This window comes from Microtus pennsylvanicus, chromosome 22 (assembly GCF_037038515.1).
Source record: "Microtus pennsylvanicus isolate mMicPen1 chromosome 22, mMicPen1.hap1, whole genome shotgun sequence".
Classification (NCBI taxonomy): domain Eukaryota; kingdom Metazoa; phylum Chordata; class Mammalia; order Rodentia; family Cricetidae; genus Microtus; species Microtus pennsylvanicus.
Genome location: NC_134600.1, coordinates 4638219 through 4656031, shown reverse-complemented (window position 1 = coordinate 4656031; position 17813 = coordinate 4638219). Strand labels below are relative to the sequence as shown.

At 44.4% G+C, this 17813-nt stretch overlaps 1 protein-coding gene across 3 annotated transcripts in view; it reads right to left on the bottom strand.

Moving 5' to 3' along the window:
* Positions 1-17813, bottom strand: part of Hecw2 (HECT, C2 and WW domain containing E3 ubiquitin protein ligase 2) — a 301655-nt gene that overhangs the window by 173166 nt on the left and 110676 nt on the right. For all 3 annotated transcript variants that reach the window (XM_075956458.1, XM_075956459.1, XM_075956460.1), the window contains exon 2: positions 3929-4255. In XM_075956458.1, coding sequence (XP_075812573.1) covers positions 3929-4220 — 292 coding nt within the window. In that variant the 5' untranslated portion in view covers positions 4221-4255. The remainder of the gene's footprint in view (positions 1-3928; positions 4256-17813) is intronic.

Sequence of the window (17813 nt, the reverse complement as noted above, 5' to 3'; positions counted from 1 at the left end):
ACTGAAAACCTAGCTAACTACCCAGGGCTACTGAAGTCAAAACTATAACTACCAATTACTAAACCAGCATCATACCCAACTGCGTTCTAGACATTTGTCCTTATACCCACAGATGTCCTCACCCCTCACCAAGGAAACGTATCTCTGTGCAGCAGAGACTATTACAGAAAAATCACGACCAACCCAAAATGCAAAAATCCAGCCCCAATGGATACGTCTCCAAATATCTCCCCTACCTTTGGCTCAGGGAACGTTACAGAAGAGGGAACAGGAAAACCGTATGAGCCAGAGGATTAGGGGGTTTGCTGTGAGATTGTGTCGCCTAGCGACATCAGAAGTCTCACCCACGTGACTACCCACAAGTGAGCTGAACAAGGACAAGAGTGGAGGGCAGGAGACCCCCACAAGGCCTCAACCCTACAGAAAGAACTACCAGTAACTAAGGAATGCTGAGAATGGGAGAAACAGCATCTCCAAGGAAGAACACACCAACTGGTTATCCAATACCAAATCGTCAGCCCTGAAACCATACGTACAAGTAACATTAGAGAGACTGAACAGTAGAGTTAAATAGGAAACAGTAGGATCTGGCTGTAAGGCATGCGTGCTGCTACGGCTACTACGTGCACTATGCCTGTAGTGTACCGCCTGTACTACAGAACCGTTTGCGAGCAGGACAAGGGGCTGGAGATTAAAACACACACACACACACATAGACAGAGACATGGGTCGTCCTTGAATTCCCCAAGAATGCCAACTTTATTGTGTCCCAGGGCAGCTTATACGGTGCCTTCCCTGACCAATGGCCATGCCCTAGCTCTCGAGATCCTTCAGGGGCAAGCCCACCAGAAATCACTTCTCTGCCATCAGGGACTGATGAGGGCCTCGTGCTCAGAGCAGCTGCAAGCACAGAAAAACAAACTGTTTACAGAAAATTCAGGCTCTGGGGGTCCACAGTCCCCAACATGCGGCTATCAGTTAAAGGCCACTGTTACACCCCTTACCCCTTTCCTCTTTGGATGCCCATGCTTGCCCATTCTCCCCCAGAAGTAGGGGGAAAGAGCTCCTTTCACCCCTGGAGGGAAATAGTTATTTGTGCTTAAAGCTTTCTGTCCACTGGGTCTGAGAACCCACGTAAATCAAATCGCTCCTCCATCCCCCTCTTTCAAATACAGCAGCAGCCTTGCAACTGCAGAAATACATTCCACTGAAAGTTACAAGCCTGGCACCCATGCCTTTTAAGACCATTTACTGTGGAAGATCTAAGATTAACGGCGTGTGCAAGAATACCAAATATCTCAGTCTACTTTCTCGGCATGTCAATGCAAACCCTAGGCTGTGTTCGCCATCTCTTGAGAGGTTTGAGATGATTGCTTCTTGCTACTCTGTCCTGCCAAGAGATCTGAATGAAAAATTCTCCAAGTCAGAAGTCAACTCTCTGAAATTTTAAGACCCGTCAACAGGACAGACAACAGAATAAAGGAAAAAAGGAAAAGGATAATCAGCCTGAGGATAGATGAATAGAGCCCGAGCGGTGGCCCACTCCTATAATCTCGGGACGGGAGGGGAGGGCAAAAGGGATCAGGAATTCAAAGTCATCCTCAGCCACACAGCACTTCCAGGCTACGCTGGGACACACGAGACTCTGTTACCAACGTACCTGTGCCTGCGTGTGTGTGCATGTGTGCGAAGGAGGAAAAGGAGCAGGAAGATGGATAAATTGTGAAGGAGAAAATAGATCCACGAAAATTGAATCAAAACCACGAGTCCCTTGCGGAACAATGAGAACTAATAGAGTACGAATAGTTAGAAAAAATGCAGTTTAGGAAAACAATGTCAAAAAAACTCATCAAAAGCATGAACATAAACTTCATGTATCCCAAGATAACTAAAATGAAAATCGCATCTGTATGGGTCGTAGTCAAACTGATGGAAATCAATATAAAGAGCAAATATAAAGCGGCCAGCAGGGCTGGGGGCAGAGGGCGTGCTACACAAGGCGCAGCTCCAATGGCAGGGAGCATGCGCACACGGGGCAGCGCCAAGGGCAGGGGCATGCTACACACGGGGTGGCTCCAAGGGCAGGGGGCATGCTGTACACACGGGGGCTGCTCCAAGAGCAGGGGGCATGCGCACACGAGGCAGCGCCAAGGGCAAGGAGCGTGCTGAGCATGGGCGAGGGCAGGGAGCGTGCTGAGCAGGGCCAGCTCCGAGGGCAGGGGACATGCTGTACACAAGGCAGCTCCAAAAGCAGGGGTGACCTATGTGAGGACAATTAGGAGCTTCCTGAAAAAGAGTTACTTTACTTCCCATGTCTGCTTTCCTAGCTCTATCCATGTGTTAAGTCACAAGTATAGCTCTGACAGGCACTCCTTCCTCTACAAGGTAAAACACAAGAACACTGACATCTTACAGCTGTGGTCCCCTGGCTTTATTTCCTAGTCCTTCCAGATTAGACAGGAAGACGTAACAGTTCGAATGGAGTAACAAAAAGAGAGGACGGAAAAATATTAGATAATTCGAGTTAATACCGACACGATTCCGGCATCTTAGAGGCTATTACACACATACATAAAAATTAATCTTACACAAGAAATTAAAAACTATGTTCCAAAGAAACATCATATAAAACATCTTAAACCACCATCTTCTATTTACAATATCATAGGAAGACTTCTTTGCTATAAAATCTAAAAAAGAAAAAAATTAATAAGAAAAGTAAACACAAAAGTTTTACAGAGCCTGAAGAGAGACTTACATCCCACAAAAACTGCAAGCTCTTTTATGGTCATAATAATAGGAACAAGAACTTTAATTTGTATGCCTTCCTCGCTTCGACTATACAGTTAAATACACCCAAGGAAAACAAGCAACTTAAGAGTCTTGCTACCACCCCTTTGGTTACTGTAAGAGGTGGGAGGGAGGAGAAAGCTATTAATCCACTAAATTTTTGCTATTTTAGTTTTTTTCTATCTAGCATGATTAATCAGTCCTAAAAGAATGCAAGTTTCAGTGAGTTTAACGTTCCAACAAAACTTCAGCAAGGATGTAGGCTCGCCTTATACCGGGTTCTCTAAGTGGACCTGATGACTCCCAGGACAGAGGGAGCTGGGCTGTGGAGCACCCTCTGAGCCCCATCCCTCTACAGTGACAAACTTCCCACACACAGCCCAGCGTACAGGGAGCCCTAGCTGTACGGGCCATCCCGCCACTCATTAAACCACAACCAAAAGGAAGCTTGGCTAGAAACCCACACTGAAAGCAATATCAGATGTCAATCTTAAAGGAATTTCCTTCATTCAGAGACAAAACCTCCCCACTTTGAGTAATATGAGATTTCATCATTGCGTTAGATCTAGATTTTATTTATGATGAATTGGTAGGGTTTGGTTTTTGCATTTCAATAATACTAACTTTTATCTTCTGGAATGTTCCATTCATCACCATCCACCTAGAAATAACAGATCTGACAATGGCTAAACGGAGCTGGGGCTGTTTCACCAAAACAAGTAGCTACTATTTCCCAGGCATGCAAAAATACCCCCAACGACAGATTGTCTTAAGAGGAAGTCAACCTTTAGAAAACACACTGTTTTCTTATCAACTTAACAGTGTCCACAGCTGTCAGTAACCTCCCTCGTTCCGAGACATGATATGTCTCAAGGGTGACGAGAGACTAAAGACAATACTCCGGAGCTTGCGGAGTCTGACATTTAATTTGGTAGAAATAGTAACTGCACGGGGCATATAAGGAAAGACACAGTTGCCTCTCCTCCCAAGGAAGAAAGCAAGCTTCCAGAATCTGCTTTGTCTATTTGCGTCTGAAAAACTTTTTTTTTTCTTTTTATGTCAAGGAGAACACACAGAACGTTTCGATTTCAGAGCAAAACTGTAGGGCGGGCCACGTACAAGGCTTTGCTGGACTCACCGATGTGATAGAGCCCAATCCAGTCGCTGGGGTCGACCTCTTCTTTAATGTCCCAGAAGATAATCAGGTTCTGGGCTTGCCCCAGGGTGTATTCATACATGCTGGCGGTCAGGCTGGAGCGGCTCTCAGAAGTCACCAGGTCTGCGTCGCTGTTGGCTCGCTGCAGGGCCATGTTCTCGGGCATGGAGTTCTGGGCTGCGAGGCTCTGGAGGTTCTCTGGGCTCAGCGTGTACCGCATCTGTGGGTTCCGACGCCGTACGAAGAGCAGATGTTCTCGGGCTGAGCTAGCCATGCTGCCTGCCTCTCCGAGGTGGGTTTCCTACAATGCTGCAAGAGACAGGCAAGCGTACGATATTAGGGCTAGCAAGGCAAGCGATCAGGATTAAGCATCCCAGACACGAGGCTTGTAGGAGAGTTTATCAATACCCCAGCAAGCAATAATCTTCTGTGGAATAACCTGTCACCTGACGATATCAGATAACTCCTACAGACAGAAGAAGTTGCATGATGGTCAGGCGGTCACACACCTGTGGCCCCCAGTTTCCCTTGGCACAGCTTCTCCAGAAACTGAGGAAGGAGGATTTTTCTAGCATCTCTTTAAGATCTGTGCATCCACACATAGTCCAGCACCCTCTTTCCCGTTTCTGTCCCACACTTGTTATTTAAAGGACTAAATCTTTAACCAGCAAGATCCGTGCTAAATACAGTTGATAGATGGTACCAAGGTCATGTGCACTGCTTTCGGTCCCCTTGCCTCGAGGAAGGCAGCTCACTGAAGCCGTTCTCGGGAGCACGATCAAATGTCACCTCTGCATTTAAATACAGAGGAGGAGGTGTTCTCTGCAGAATGGGAACATCCTGGAAGTACCTCTTTATGTTTCTCTAAGATCTGACTTGCCGCATGCTAACTCACCTGGCCATTGTCTATCTCCCAGATCAAGAGCTTAAGTTTCACAAAAGCAGTGATTTTTCACGTTTTATCACTATTTAATTCCCGGTATCTACAATGGCGTTGGGAGGACAGCGGGTGGGACCTACTGTTAACTGAACAGGTGAAGAGTGGTGAACATCTTTATCCTAGAGACTCTGTGGCATGACTTAAATCTCCGAGCCTGCTTCTGTTCATCTTGATGTGCCCAGAGGTGCAAGGCATTCCTACGGCCTGGATCATGAGGGTTTTCCTCTGACTACCATTTGGTCTCCAACAAGGAATGGACTTCCCTGTTAGGCGTGGCGTCCAGCCTCATGTGCCCACTGGGACTCTCCTCCTATAGGATGGCCAACTGCTTAGGAGACCCTGTGTAAGATTTCTGTCCTTTTGCCTGCTACCTGTGAGGTTGTCTACTTACCCACCCGTGCCTGTGGGTTCATGTTACATCATCCAGATCCTACTGGCTTTATGTAGAGTGAATTTGCTTCTCTTGTGTGCCCCTTTAAATAATAAACCTTTTAATAATAAACCACTTGTATGTTTTATTCTGTACCGTCTGTCTTTGCTGGAATCTTTTATATAAAATATTTCATTTAAAGCTAACCTACTGACTCCTAAAAAGTTAGCACGAGATTCTGACTTCAAAGCAAACCAGCTACTCTCTGGTGTTATACCGTACGACAGCTACCAACCTCCGATACCAAGTCTGTGTGCAGAGAAACTGGGAGAAGGGGCTCCCTATATTTCCCATTTCCTCATCTGTTCCATACTTTTGGTGAGATGCCTGTTCTGGTTTGCTTTCTATTATGATGACAAACGCTACGGCAGAAAGCAAGGAGTGAAGGGGAGGGTTTGTTTCAGCTTCCAGGCTTCGGTCCATCACCCAAGGGAAGCCAGGGCAGAAATTCAAGCAGGAATGTGGAGGAAACTGAGCGAATCAGGGACCAGGGAGAATGCGGGCTGCTAGCTGGCTCCCTTGCTCATGTCGAACTACATATTCATACAACCTAGGCCCACTGTTCACAGTGTGATTGGCTGGCTCTCTTCCATCAGTTAGCAACCGAGAATATGCCCCCCAGACATGCCCAGAGGCCAGTTAGACAACAGCAGTTTTTCAGTTACGGTTCCCGTCCTGGCTGGTTTTATGTTAACGTCACCTAAGTTGGAGTCATCCGAAAGGAGGGAACCTCAGCTGAGAAAATGCCTCCAGAAGATCCAGATGTAAGACATTTTCTCAGGGATTGATGTGGGAGGGCCCAAGCCACTGTGGACAGGGCCATCCTGGGCTGTGGTCTCAGATTCTCTAAGAAAGCAAGTTGAGCAGGCCACGAGGAACAAGCTAGTGAGCAGCCCCCCTCCAAGGCCTCTGCATCCGTTCCTGCCTCGGGATTCCAGCCCTGCTTGAGTTCCTGTTCTGAATTCTTCCAGTGATGAACTATGATCTGGACCATATGCCAAATAAACCCTTTCCTCCCCAACTTGCTTTTGGCCAGGGTGTTTCCTAGCAACCACAGAAACTCTTACTAAGACAGTTCTCTCTACCCAGATGTGTCAAGTTGACAGCCGAGATTAGCCATCCCAGAGCTCACGTTTCCATGAATACACCTACTGTACTTGTAAATGTATCTAAGCGATTTCTGCCATGAAGTTGATCTCATGGTTTTAGCGCTATTCTTTGAGTCAAAATAACTTGGCAGCAAGATGGCTCAACCAATATATAAATATAAAGTAACTTGGGTTGGTAGGCAGAAAACCCTACATGGAAAGAGCAAAAATAAAAACAGACAAGCTAGTTTCTTCAGGGTAATGGCATTAAGTCCCCCTGCTTGTTCACGTAGACCCTTCACACTGAGTGGTGTAAGCAGAAACACCGCACTAAGATATGTCCCATGACTGCTGGACACTCTCTGACTTATGAAGCCTAAAACACGGGTCAGTGGCTTGCTGCTTTCATACCAGGGCATTTCCGTAAGCCATGATTTCTTTATGAACTCTGTGAGTCAAGTGCCACACCAGTTCCCGCGAGCTATAAATAATTAACTCCTAACACAAGGCAGGCAGACAGCAAAGGCACGCTGTCTGTAACGAAGCTACTTTCCTGAGAGAAACAGGCCAGAGCCTTCACAGCTTAAAACACAACAGACCAACTATGGAAATTATTCTGCTCTAGAAACAAAGGAAAAGACCAAAGCACTCAACTGAATTGTGTGTTTTAGCATGGTCTATATTTAAACAGAGAAGTGGGTTAGCATTGTACGTTAGGGAGTGAGGTCCAAAGCCCCATGCAAGGATTTCTGGTCAAGTCTCCACCATCCACCCTGCAATCACTGACATCTTGTTTCAATGTCTTCTTCTTCTGGTTTTCTATTGTCATTAATCTCTATTCCCAGGACTTTGGAGAAAACTAAATTAGTTATTGTAGAAAAAAACTTAAAACAATGTCTAGCATAAACTAAGTGTTCAATTAAGTCTAGCCATGAATATTATCCCATTAGTTCATTCTACTTTAATTTCACCAAGCAGAACTGGTTTGCACAGTCCCACGCTCCCCCATGCTCTATCCCCAACCCTTGTCTATTTCTTATGGGAGAGCAGGCTGTCAGTATCCTCACCCACCCAAAGGACAGCACCATTCTGAAACAGAACAACCCTGTAGCACAAAGAAGCTCAACTCCCAAGAAACCCGGCTGTGCTCATGACCCAGGCAAGCGCTGTTGTCCAGTGCTGAAGTCGGCCATGAAGGCTAAGACCTGACTTTGTGACCACCAGAGGATACACACGGAGCACCTCCCATGTAGAAGAACAAAAGAAGACACAAAGAACAAAAGACAAGTGTCCCACCCATGGGACCACACTGGACCAAGAAAAGACATAAAATAAGAAATCAAAACCTGAACGCATTACATATATCTCAGTTGAAAAGTAAAAAGGCCTGGAGATACGTGAATTGACCACCTTAATGGAATTAATTAATTAATTAATGGCATCAGCAGACATATATGGAGCATGTGTTATTATGTACTTAGTATCAGGCCAGAGAGGATACTAAGCAATAAAACCTAAGGGATCATCTCTTCATTTCATCTCCTTCCTACCGCATATGGTACGGCTCTCACCCTCTAAGAACTTGAGATTTTTGACAAGACCAAAAGCTCATATATGAAAGAATTCAGTATGCTACCAATGTCGCTTCACACGCACAATCTGTCCCGACAAACGTGTAAAAAGAACAGCCTGGTGTCTGTAAAGTTCTGTATGCTGCCCAGAGCGCCGTGATAGCCGCAACCCAAACACAGTGAGACCCCCCGGAATGCTGGGGATTAGGCGCAAAAGCATCTGTGATGCTCACAGCTGACCTCTGGGGGCGGGGCAGGCCCATGGTCTCCACAGCTGACCTCTGGGGGAGGAGGGCAGGCCGGTGATCTCACAGCTGACCTCTGGGGGCGGGGCAGGCCCATGGTCTCCACAGCCGACCTCTGGGGGAGGAGGGCAGGCCGGTGGTCTCACAGCTGACCTCTGGGGGAGGAGGGCAGGCCAGTGATCTCACAGCTGACCTCTGGGGGCGGGGTCTTACACCTGACACGTGCATAAACCCAAACTTGGCACAGACCACACTGATGTTCCTGGAAATTGACTGCAGGGCCCAGACGGGAAGAAGAGAGGAGACACTGAGGAGCAGAAATAGACAAATGTCACAGCCGGGGTGGATGGCTACAGAGCTGGGCTGGTTTGCCTTTGACTGAGGAGGACAAGGAGTTTGTGTTTACAGTATTTCCACGGTAATGAAAACAAACCAAGAATCCCAGAAAACTTCAGAACGTATGAGTTGCATGAATAAAAGCTGAAAGACAAGTGGGTAAAGAAGAGAATGCGCAGGAAAGAGGAGACACGCAGTTCAGCAAAATAATTACATAAAAACAGGTTAGGACATGTGAAACAGGTGAAGGGGTATAAACCAGCATTGTCTAACAGAAATATAATGTGATCTGCATGTGTAATTTTACAATTTTTTTTTTCCGAGACAGGGTTTCTCTGTAGCTTTGGTTCCTGTCCTGGAACTAGCTCTTGTAGACCAGGATGGCCTCGAACTCACAGAGATCCACCTGCCTCTGCCTCCTGAGTGCTGGGATTAAAGGCGTGCACCACCAACACCCGGCTAATTTTACATTTTCTAGAAACTACACTGAAAACATAAAACAAGGAGAAATGTTAACCATCTATTTGAACTCAATATCTACAACCTGCTATTTCAGCATTAATTTAATACAAACCATCATGAGTGAGGCATTCCCTTCTCCCCCTACCCCGCCCCAGGCTTTTGGCTTACTAGAAACACAGAATGCATTAACCATATCCCATGCACTCAATGACTACAAGTGGGTAGGGGTTCCTGAGGGGCCCACACGGAACAGATCTAAATGATGAACATGTGTATGAGTCCTTACTGCCAGCAGTCTCCATACAGCCAAGAGGAAAGCATCGCTGAGCTAAACCATAACATAACCAGGAAGCAAGCATGGGCTCCTCGATCTTCATGGGGCCTCTTGTATTCAAGACACCTTTTAGTCAAACCTCTAACTGGGGACCATACTCTCCTGTTAGAGGAAGACATCCAGTCTGAGGAGAAGGTTTTTCCCAGAGTAGACTGGAGGACAGGGACACTGGCAGTTCTCGGAAGTCCCTGCCTATGATGCCCTCTAGCTTCTACCTCTAAGCTTACAGTCTTCCAATCGAGAATGCCCCCGTGGTGTCTGTGTTGGAGGAGGCAAATGATGGTGGTTATCTGTGTATTTCCCTAACTAACACTCACAAAGCACTTATTCTTTCGAAGTGGCGTACAATCACATCACTTACAAATACCCCAACTAGAGATAAATAAAGAGAACGCAAGCTAACTGTGAGTACCACATTCATAAACCAGTGGCAGCAGCAACTTCACACTGCTTCAGTGCATTAATTGATTACAGGGAGTGAATCTTTATGGGCTGTGGAAGGTAAACGGCTTGGACGCGTGTAGGGTATCCCACGGGAAGCAGCTAGTGTCCAACTCTACTCAGCCACAAAGAATGAGAGAAAATGAACAGAGCTAGAGATCATGCTATTACGGTAAATAAGCCAGAAAGATAAACATCTCATGGTTTCTTCCCTGTGTGCAATATTTTATATATGTATATATTATATTATATAATATACAACATATGTTTTATTATTTATCATATATAATATACATATATATTTAGAAAAACACATTTAAGTGGAAGTGTGGCTATTTAGGAAGAGGACAGACATAACAGAAAGAGGATGTGAAGGTATAGAGATATAAATATGATCAAAGTATATTATATGCACATATGGGAATGTCATAAAGAAACCCATTTTATGTGGCTCCTGTTAGAAAGGGTGGTTGTTGTTCCTTTGCAAGACTACAGCTCCCAGCTTTCCGCTGGACTCCAGCGCACGCGAGCACAGGACACATTTCCCAGAAGCCTTTGCATTCCCCGTTAAAAGCAAAGGCCGCCATGAGTTCTCTCTTCTTCTCTCTTCTTCCCCGCCTCCCCCTTGGGTCCGCACATCTTTACCTGCTTGTTGCCCCTCCCCCATTAATGTGCACCCACGTGGGACCGCCGCGTGTCTGTGTCTTTTTCCTCGCGTAACATCTTTACCCTCTAACCCGCAGCCAGCCAGAAATTAAGAACAACAGTGGTGGGTTTGCTTCCGTTTCGCTTCTGTTTTGTTTTTTTGAAACAGGATTTCATGTACTCCAGGTTACCACGGTTCTCAAAAAGTAGCTACGACTGGACTTGAACCCCTAATTCTTCCGCTTCTGTCTCCTGAGTTCTAGGGCTACAATTGCATACCACATGCCCATCATTCAAACTAGTGAGTTTTCAAAGTTAGTACACACTAATCAGAAAACCTGAGGTAGGTCTGGTACCTGCCTGTAATCCCAGCTGTCTGGGAGTCTGAGGTAGGAAGACTGTGAAATCAAGACTAGGCTAACCCAGGCCCATGGACAGTGGTTTTTCACCTAGCATCAAGGAAACTTCTGTTGGCGACAGACGGGGAGCAGGTTGTGGGGCCCAGTCCCAGATGTCACATCTACAGCACAAATCGGCTCCCGTGGCTCAGACATCACTGAGGAAGAGAGGGCAGAGAGAATGTACGAACCGGAGCAGTAGGAAAGGGAGAGTTGATGTAATTATTATAACGTCAAAAAAAACATACATACGAAAAAGACCAGCCTGCACTACACAGAAAGGCTGTAAGACCCAGAGCAGAAGGGAAAGGGAAGTGAAATAATTATATTATAATGCCAAAAATACATTTTAAAAGGCCAGCCTATACTACACAGTAAGGCCTTGTCTCAAAACAGAAATCATGTATCTTTTGATTCTTACAAATCCTGTCTAGTTCAGGATGGCCCTCGGGGAATGGAAGATCGTAGGCATTCCCTGCCTCTTCCCGTTCCCTGTCTCTGGGCCTCTGGTACACAGCAAACAGTCATGAGCTTCCATAGGCCTGAGCATCACACTTGGGAAGAACGGGCTGTAGCAACACAGAAAGGAAGCATAAATCGGGATTTAGGTTTTTAGGGTTTTTTTTGTTGTTGTTGTTATTGTTGTTTTTGAACACAAAGGATCTGCAAATCTAAGGGACAACAGAACCCCAGAAACGTTCACAGGATGGAAGAAAGCAGGAGCCTTTGTGTGAATTTAAGAGCGATCCATCCAAGGATGTCCCGAGCACTCTTGTAACTGGGCCATGGCTGCCGGAAATTACAGGAGCAGGGATAAGACAAATACCCAAATGCCAGCTTCTGCCTAAGAATAACCTGAGAATGAATTAACACAGACTGTGCCAGTGTTGTCCCCGGAGAGCTCAGCTGGGTCTGAAGTCTTCTTTATGATGCCCGACTCTCACAGCGTACATCGTAAAACAGCATGACCGTGAGGCACTGTTTACAAAATCGCTTGAAAAATGATTTTTCCCATATAGAAATTGTAATGTATGTTTTAGAGTTCATGTTTCTCTAAAATAAAATAACACCAATGCACGTACGCCCTCCAATCAGGCGGTGGTAGCTGGTGCACGCCTTTAAAGCCAACGCAAGAGCGACACCCTATCAAAAGAAACAAACCACGAGGAGCCAATTTGTACCTTATAACATCGGCTTTAAAATGAACAGGATGCAAGCGAGCACAGCGGGCAGAGCGCATTTGTGTTGGGAAGGCGAGTTTGTGTGTGTGTGTGTGTGTGTGTGTGTGTGTGTCTGGGGCGCTCTGTGATACAGCCCAGGCTAGCTTTAACACAACATCTAGAGATAACCCACACAATTCTAAGCCACGTCATGTGGTTCTCTATCATAGATCCTCCAGGGGCTGCCCCACCTCACACAAAGTGCCAAGCTCAGGCTACTTTTCAATGTCTGACATTACCAACCAGTGTTTATTATCGCTACTTAAGTTAACGAACCATACATTAAAGCAGAAGACAGACAAAACCAGGGAGATGGCTCAGTGAATAACAGTGTTTACTTCGTAGTCAAGTTTAAATCCCCAAAGTCCAAATGAAGAGGCAAGGGTGGTCCTGCCCGCGTCTGTAATTGCGTCGCAGTGTGCTGTGGAGTTAGAGACTGGAGGGCGACAGAAGCTGTCTGGGACCAGTCTAGCTCTAGGATCAGTGAGTGATGACGTCTCAAGAAACTAAAGGGGCAAAGTGACTGAACAGAGCATTTGAGATCGGCCTTTTTCTTCGCACACATGTGCACACACCACACACACACACATGTATATACATATAGATACACCATAAACAGATATATATTTGAAATAAGAGGACACAATGAAAGAAAATCAGATTAGGGATTAGAAGGAAATATAAATCAGGAAGGTGGAGTAGTAAACCTGTCGGATTGTCTATTGCCAGGTTGGTGACAGCTGCAAAGGACAGGCCACTGTTTTTCAGCTCCAGGGGCACAACAGAGGAAAGACGCCATTCTCAATGAAGGTGACACTTACTTAAAAACAAAGAAGGAATCTTAGCCAGGTGTGATGGCACATGGAACCCCAATACTGCAGAGTCTGGGCAGGAAGGTGGGGGAATTGTAGCCAGGTGTGATGGCACATGGAACCCTAACACTGGAAAGTCTGAAGCAGGGAGATGGGGAACTCCGGAGCAGACTGGGTTACACTGTGAGACTCTCTCTCCAAAAGAGATGAAAGGAGGGATGGAGGGAGCAAGGGAGAAGATGAGGGAAGGAGAAGGTGGGGGAGAGAAGAAGAGAAGAAGAGGGGAGGAGAGATGGAGGAATAAGGGAGAAGAAGAGGGAAGGGGGAGTGGGTGGGAAGTGGGCGAGACAGAAGGAGGTTTCTCCATCCCACAGAGAGTCATATGGAAGAATGAAAAGTCAACACACACAGAGTGTGTGAGAGAGCAGTTCTATTCAGCAATATGATCCTGCGTGTTGACTGATGTCAAGTATAAATTTTAACGTAAGTGCTAGGATTTAAAAAATCGCCATTACTTTTTCAAAAAGAACACGGAGGTAACACAATTGTTTGCAAATGATTTTTATTTTCAAAACCCTCTTATCTATGTCTCCATTGTTCATACTCATTATCTTAGTCGGGGGTAGGCAATGAAAGCAAAATGTGTCACAGAACACTGGAGACTTTAAAGCTAATTCTCACTCGAGCCGTACAAGTTACATCATGAAAGGCACACTGCAGACAGTCAGCTGCCCAAACTGTACCCTACCTGGGAAGGGACAAAGAGCCTTCAATCACAGCACTTGGGGAAACTGAGGCAGGAGGGATGATGTGAGTTCAAGGTCAACCTGTGCAACTAAGTGAGCACCAGGGATACACAGCAAGACCCTGTCGCAGAAAGCCAAAAAGACACCACATAAGCCTTCAAAACATGGAGGAATTCTCACATCAGAAAGCAACCAACAAAGAACTCTGAGGACCACAGACAAAGACATGAAGTCAAGAGAGCCTGGAGAGGCTAGAGCAATTTACAACCGAAGGGAAAATAATAATCTGAAGATCATGGAATTAAAAAGAAGCAGGGAAAGACAGAATCCTGGCATAGTGTCTGAATGAAAAATTTCTTTATTATTAGAAAGCCAGAAATCTTGAAAGAACTTAGTTCTTCCAACTCTCTAAAAATTGAACATTCTGCTTATTATTTCCTTCTAAGAACTAGCTAATCCTTATGCCTATAGCCTAGATTTTGTTGTAAGACCAACAGATACCCATCATTTGAGCTTCCACTTGCAAGGGTCAAACACTTTTTCCTGGTCATTGGGAAATTTGGTTTCCTGGTGTAGATTTTCTTTAAGAACTATCCTGATGACATCTGTCTCCACTCTGCTCGCACCCCATGGTCCTGTTATCGCCACCAGGATTTACTAATCCCAGATTTGATTTCCAAATATCAAAGCAGAGGGTGACTTGGCTGAGACCAGGGCTTGAGTCATTAAGGTTCACCTCTTTGCCAAGGCTCCATATGGAGTCCGTAGGTCTAGGATATGATGAGCCTGTTTTCTCTTGCCATAACAAAACACCCATGACCTGGCAGTTCATTGCTAATAGTGTATTAGGGTGGTAGCTCTGGAAATGGGGAAGTCCAGGAGAATGGCGCAGGCATCTGATGAGGCCTCCTTGGCATGGCAAAGAGCATCACCAAGTGGGATAAGCAAACTTGGGTCTCTGCCTCCTAAAGCCACGAATATCATCGCTAGAACCCAATCCTAATTACCTCCCCAAAAGCCTCATCTCTAAATACAATCAGCAATGAACTTAGGTATAAAGTTTCTAACACATAATTCTGGGGGTACACATTCAAACCATAGTATTGCAGTGCCTGGATTAGCACAAAATTTGGAAAGGAAAACACAATAAACTCCTTACAAATTTCAGTCAGTGCCTTAAATCTCAAGGCCAGTCTACCTGGAAACTACTTACACAAAGCTCACAAGCCACTCATGGAAGAAGGACACTTAAAAGAAATCCCACACTAGATCAGAATTGAGTATTAGAGAGGGTAATTTATTTAGGGGTAGACTCACAGATCACAATCCTCTGCAGGAATGGGGAACAGCAACCAAATCCTGTAGCCAGAAAAGAGGCCAGAAAAGAGGCTGGATACACACTTTAAATCAGCATATATAGTATAAGAGGCCACGCCCAAGTGGGTGGGTAATTTAAAGGCTACTGGTGGTAGGAATTCCTACAGCACCTCCCCTTTTTGTTTAAATAATAAAGTTCTAAGCCTAATACAAAGTTATATACAATAAGAACAAATATCAGGTATAAAAATTAGAATTACAGCCAGTATAAATAATATCAATTTATTACATGTAATAAATGTTTCAACAATTATCCTATCCTAATAAGTTTAAGTCTTGTATAATAAATTACTTGGCCAAGTCATGAGAGGAAAGTAACTACAACTATCTAGTCTTCAACCCCAACGAAGACCCAAGAAGGGAAATAATATTACTTGAGTAAGCACGAAGTGCAATCAAGCAACTTCCAAAATATGCAACAAATGACAGAGACAACTGGCTACCTGGGCATTCACCCAAAGTCTCATTTGCAATGTTGGAACAACCAACTATGGCTAAGGCCTAGAGTAACTGACAGACCACTTTCAGAGGCAGGAAATGTTTCAAAACCATCTTAACCTGTCTTGGCAAGATTTGACAGTCTTTTTCTTGTATCCTGCTTGTCCTGTCCGGACACTGTGCATTTTGTCAGTGGTCAATGCATGGACAGTTCCTTGCCCAAAGGCTAGTTTTGCCAAGAAGAAAACAAGCTCCAAGTGGAGTGTCTTCAGTGCTCAACATTCTCTTGGGAATAGATCAGTGCTGCCAGGAGCAATCATGTCTCACTTCAACAGAACCTTAAGTTATTTAAATGCTGCCATATTCTACAGCTTTTTGAAGTGGTTGAAGATTACCTATCTATGCAGAATACAATCTCTATGTATCTAAAGAACCTGATTAGTCTAACTATAAGTATGACAAATATGGATGACTATTGACCTATGAATCTTAATACCTATATAACTTAAAGACTAAGACCTCATATTAGAATATTAAACAATCTTTAAACAACTGTGAAACAAATGAGGACAATGATCTCAAAATGTGAACAATGTATAAGTATCTTGATCAGAGGTGGAGGTAGAAATGTATAGTGCAATATGATAAATATATCCTAATATTGTATCAATATACAAAATGTCTTAAGCAGAGGTAGAAGCATGCATGCATACAATATGACAAAATAATTTTTGCCTAGATATACAGATATTGTAGATGAAAATAGGAACAAAGTCAATATAATTTAAGTTTGTATCAATATTCAAGAATCTATTCCAATGTAAATTATTTATAAATAATAGCTTACAAGTATTCACTCCATTACTCACTATTATTATTAGTGTGAATAAGCTCACACTAATCTATTATCCCATCCAATTTTCTTCAAAGAGATCCCTAATCCTACATAATCTTGCCCCCAGCCCCCAACCCTATACCACTTATAATCAACCCATAAATGATGTCTCTAACCCTGAGGACAAACTTTATTGGCAGAGGGGACATCGTCTTCTAGAATTACTTCCAGCTGTCATGGGGGCAATGTTCTTTCTATGGGATCCTGTGAAAGTAAGACGATGGTTAAATTCCAAAATTACTGTTTGGTATAATTGCAAATGGTGTCTGAGTATTCGGTAAGATCCTGTGAAAGTAAGATGATGGTTAAGTTCCAAGATTACTGTCTGGTATAATTGCAAATAGTGTCTGAGTATTCGGTAGGGTTTTTCTGAGGTTCCTATTTGGAGTTCTGGCCAGAACGTTGTGGGAAAAAAAAGTGCACTATTTCAGCTAACCAAGTTGGAACCATCTTGAACAGCTGGTACCCAAAACAGGTCTTATAGTAGCGCTATCAGCATCATGATGTAATATCATCCAGGTGGAGTTGTTATTGTGGGGCCCCATCTTCTTCCTGGAAACTGCAAAGATTACTGCAGGAAAATTCATTGCTCGGCTCCATCTCCACACATCTTTCACAGACACATTAAGAGTAATTCTTATTTCCGTGTGAGCCACAGATTGATTTCTGTTAACTTTATATGCCTGTAAGATTAGGGAGTAGCCCTGACTTCTCTTCCTCAGGACAGCCTCCCTGGACCTGACCACTTATTGACTTCAGGCATAATTAATGGCTTACAGGAAGCTCTGCTGATGGCCAACCAGAAAACCCTAAGAAAAGCCATAGTGGTTTTGCCCCTTCACTTTCAACCACCTTATTCTAAAACAATAACACATGAAATAAAAGTAAGCTGGACACGTGGACATTTTGTTAAACCAAAGTATTGAGACAAAGGCATCTCTGAAAAGGGTTACAGACACTAGCCTGTTTGGGGATTCAAGTATCACATTTTCAACATCATGGAGTTTGCTAGGATTTGCAGAAGACCCATCAGAATATTTGATTTAACAGAGAGTTCTAATATAGTGTCTTTCTGTTCTATAATATATAGAACAATATTTCAACATTTTGTGACTATAGTGCCCTGGTCATAGGAATCAGAAAGTGGAGGCTCACTCTGTACTGACATCTTTTACATGCATAAATAATACTAATCAATTGTTATTCAAAGATCTCTATCACCCAGGCTTGGAAGTTTCTGCAGGAAAGAGGTAATAACTCTCATCCTCCACACCACAACAGCACAGAAATTTAGGTTGTCAGAGTAGAGTGATGTTAGAATCAGAGGTGTACTTGACTTCCCAAGAAGACTTTCAAACAACACAGCCAAATAAACCGCTTTCAGCCAGTGTCAAATCTCTGACAGAAAACAAACCAGCCAGACATGTTGGGTACCAGCAGACTCCAGATCCAGGCTGAGCTATGCAGGGTGATGGAAGAGTCTACATCC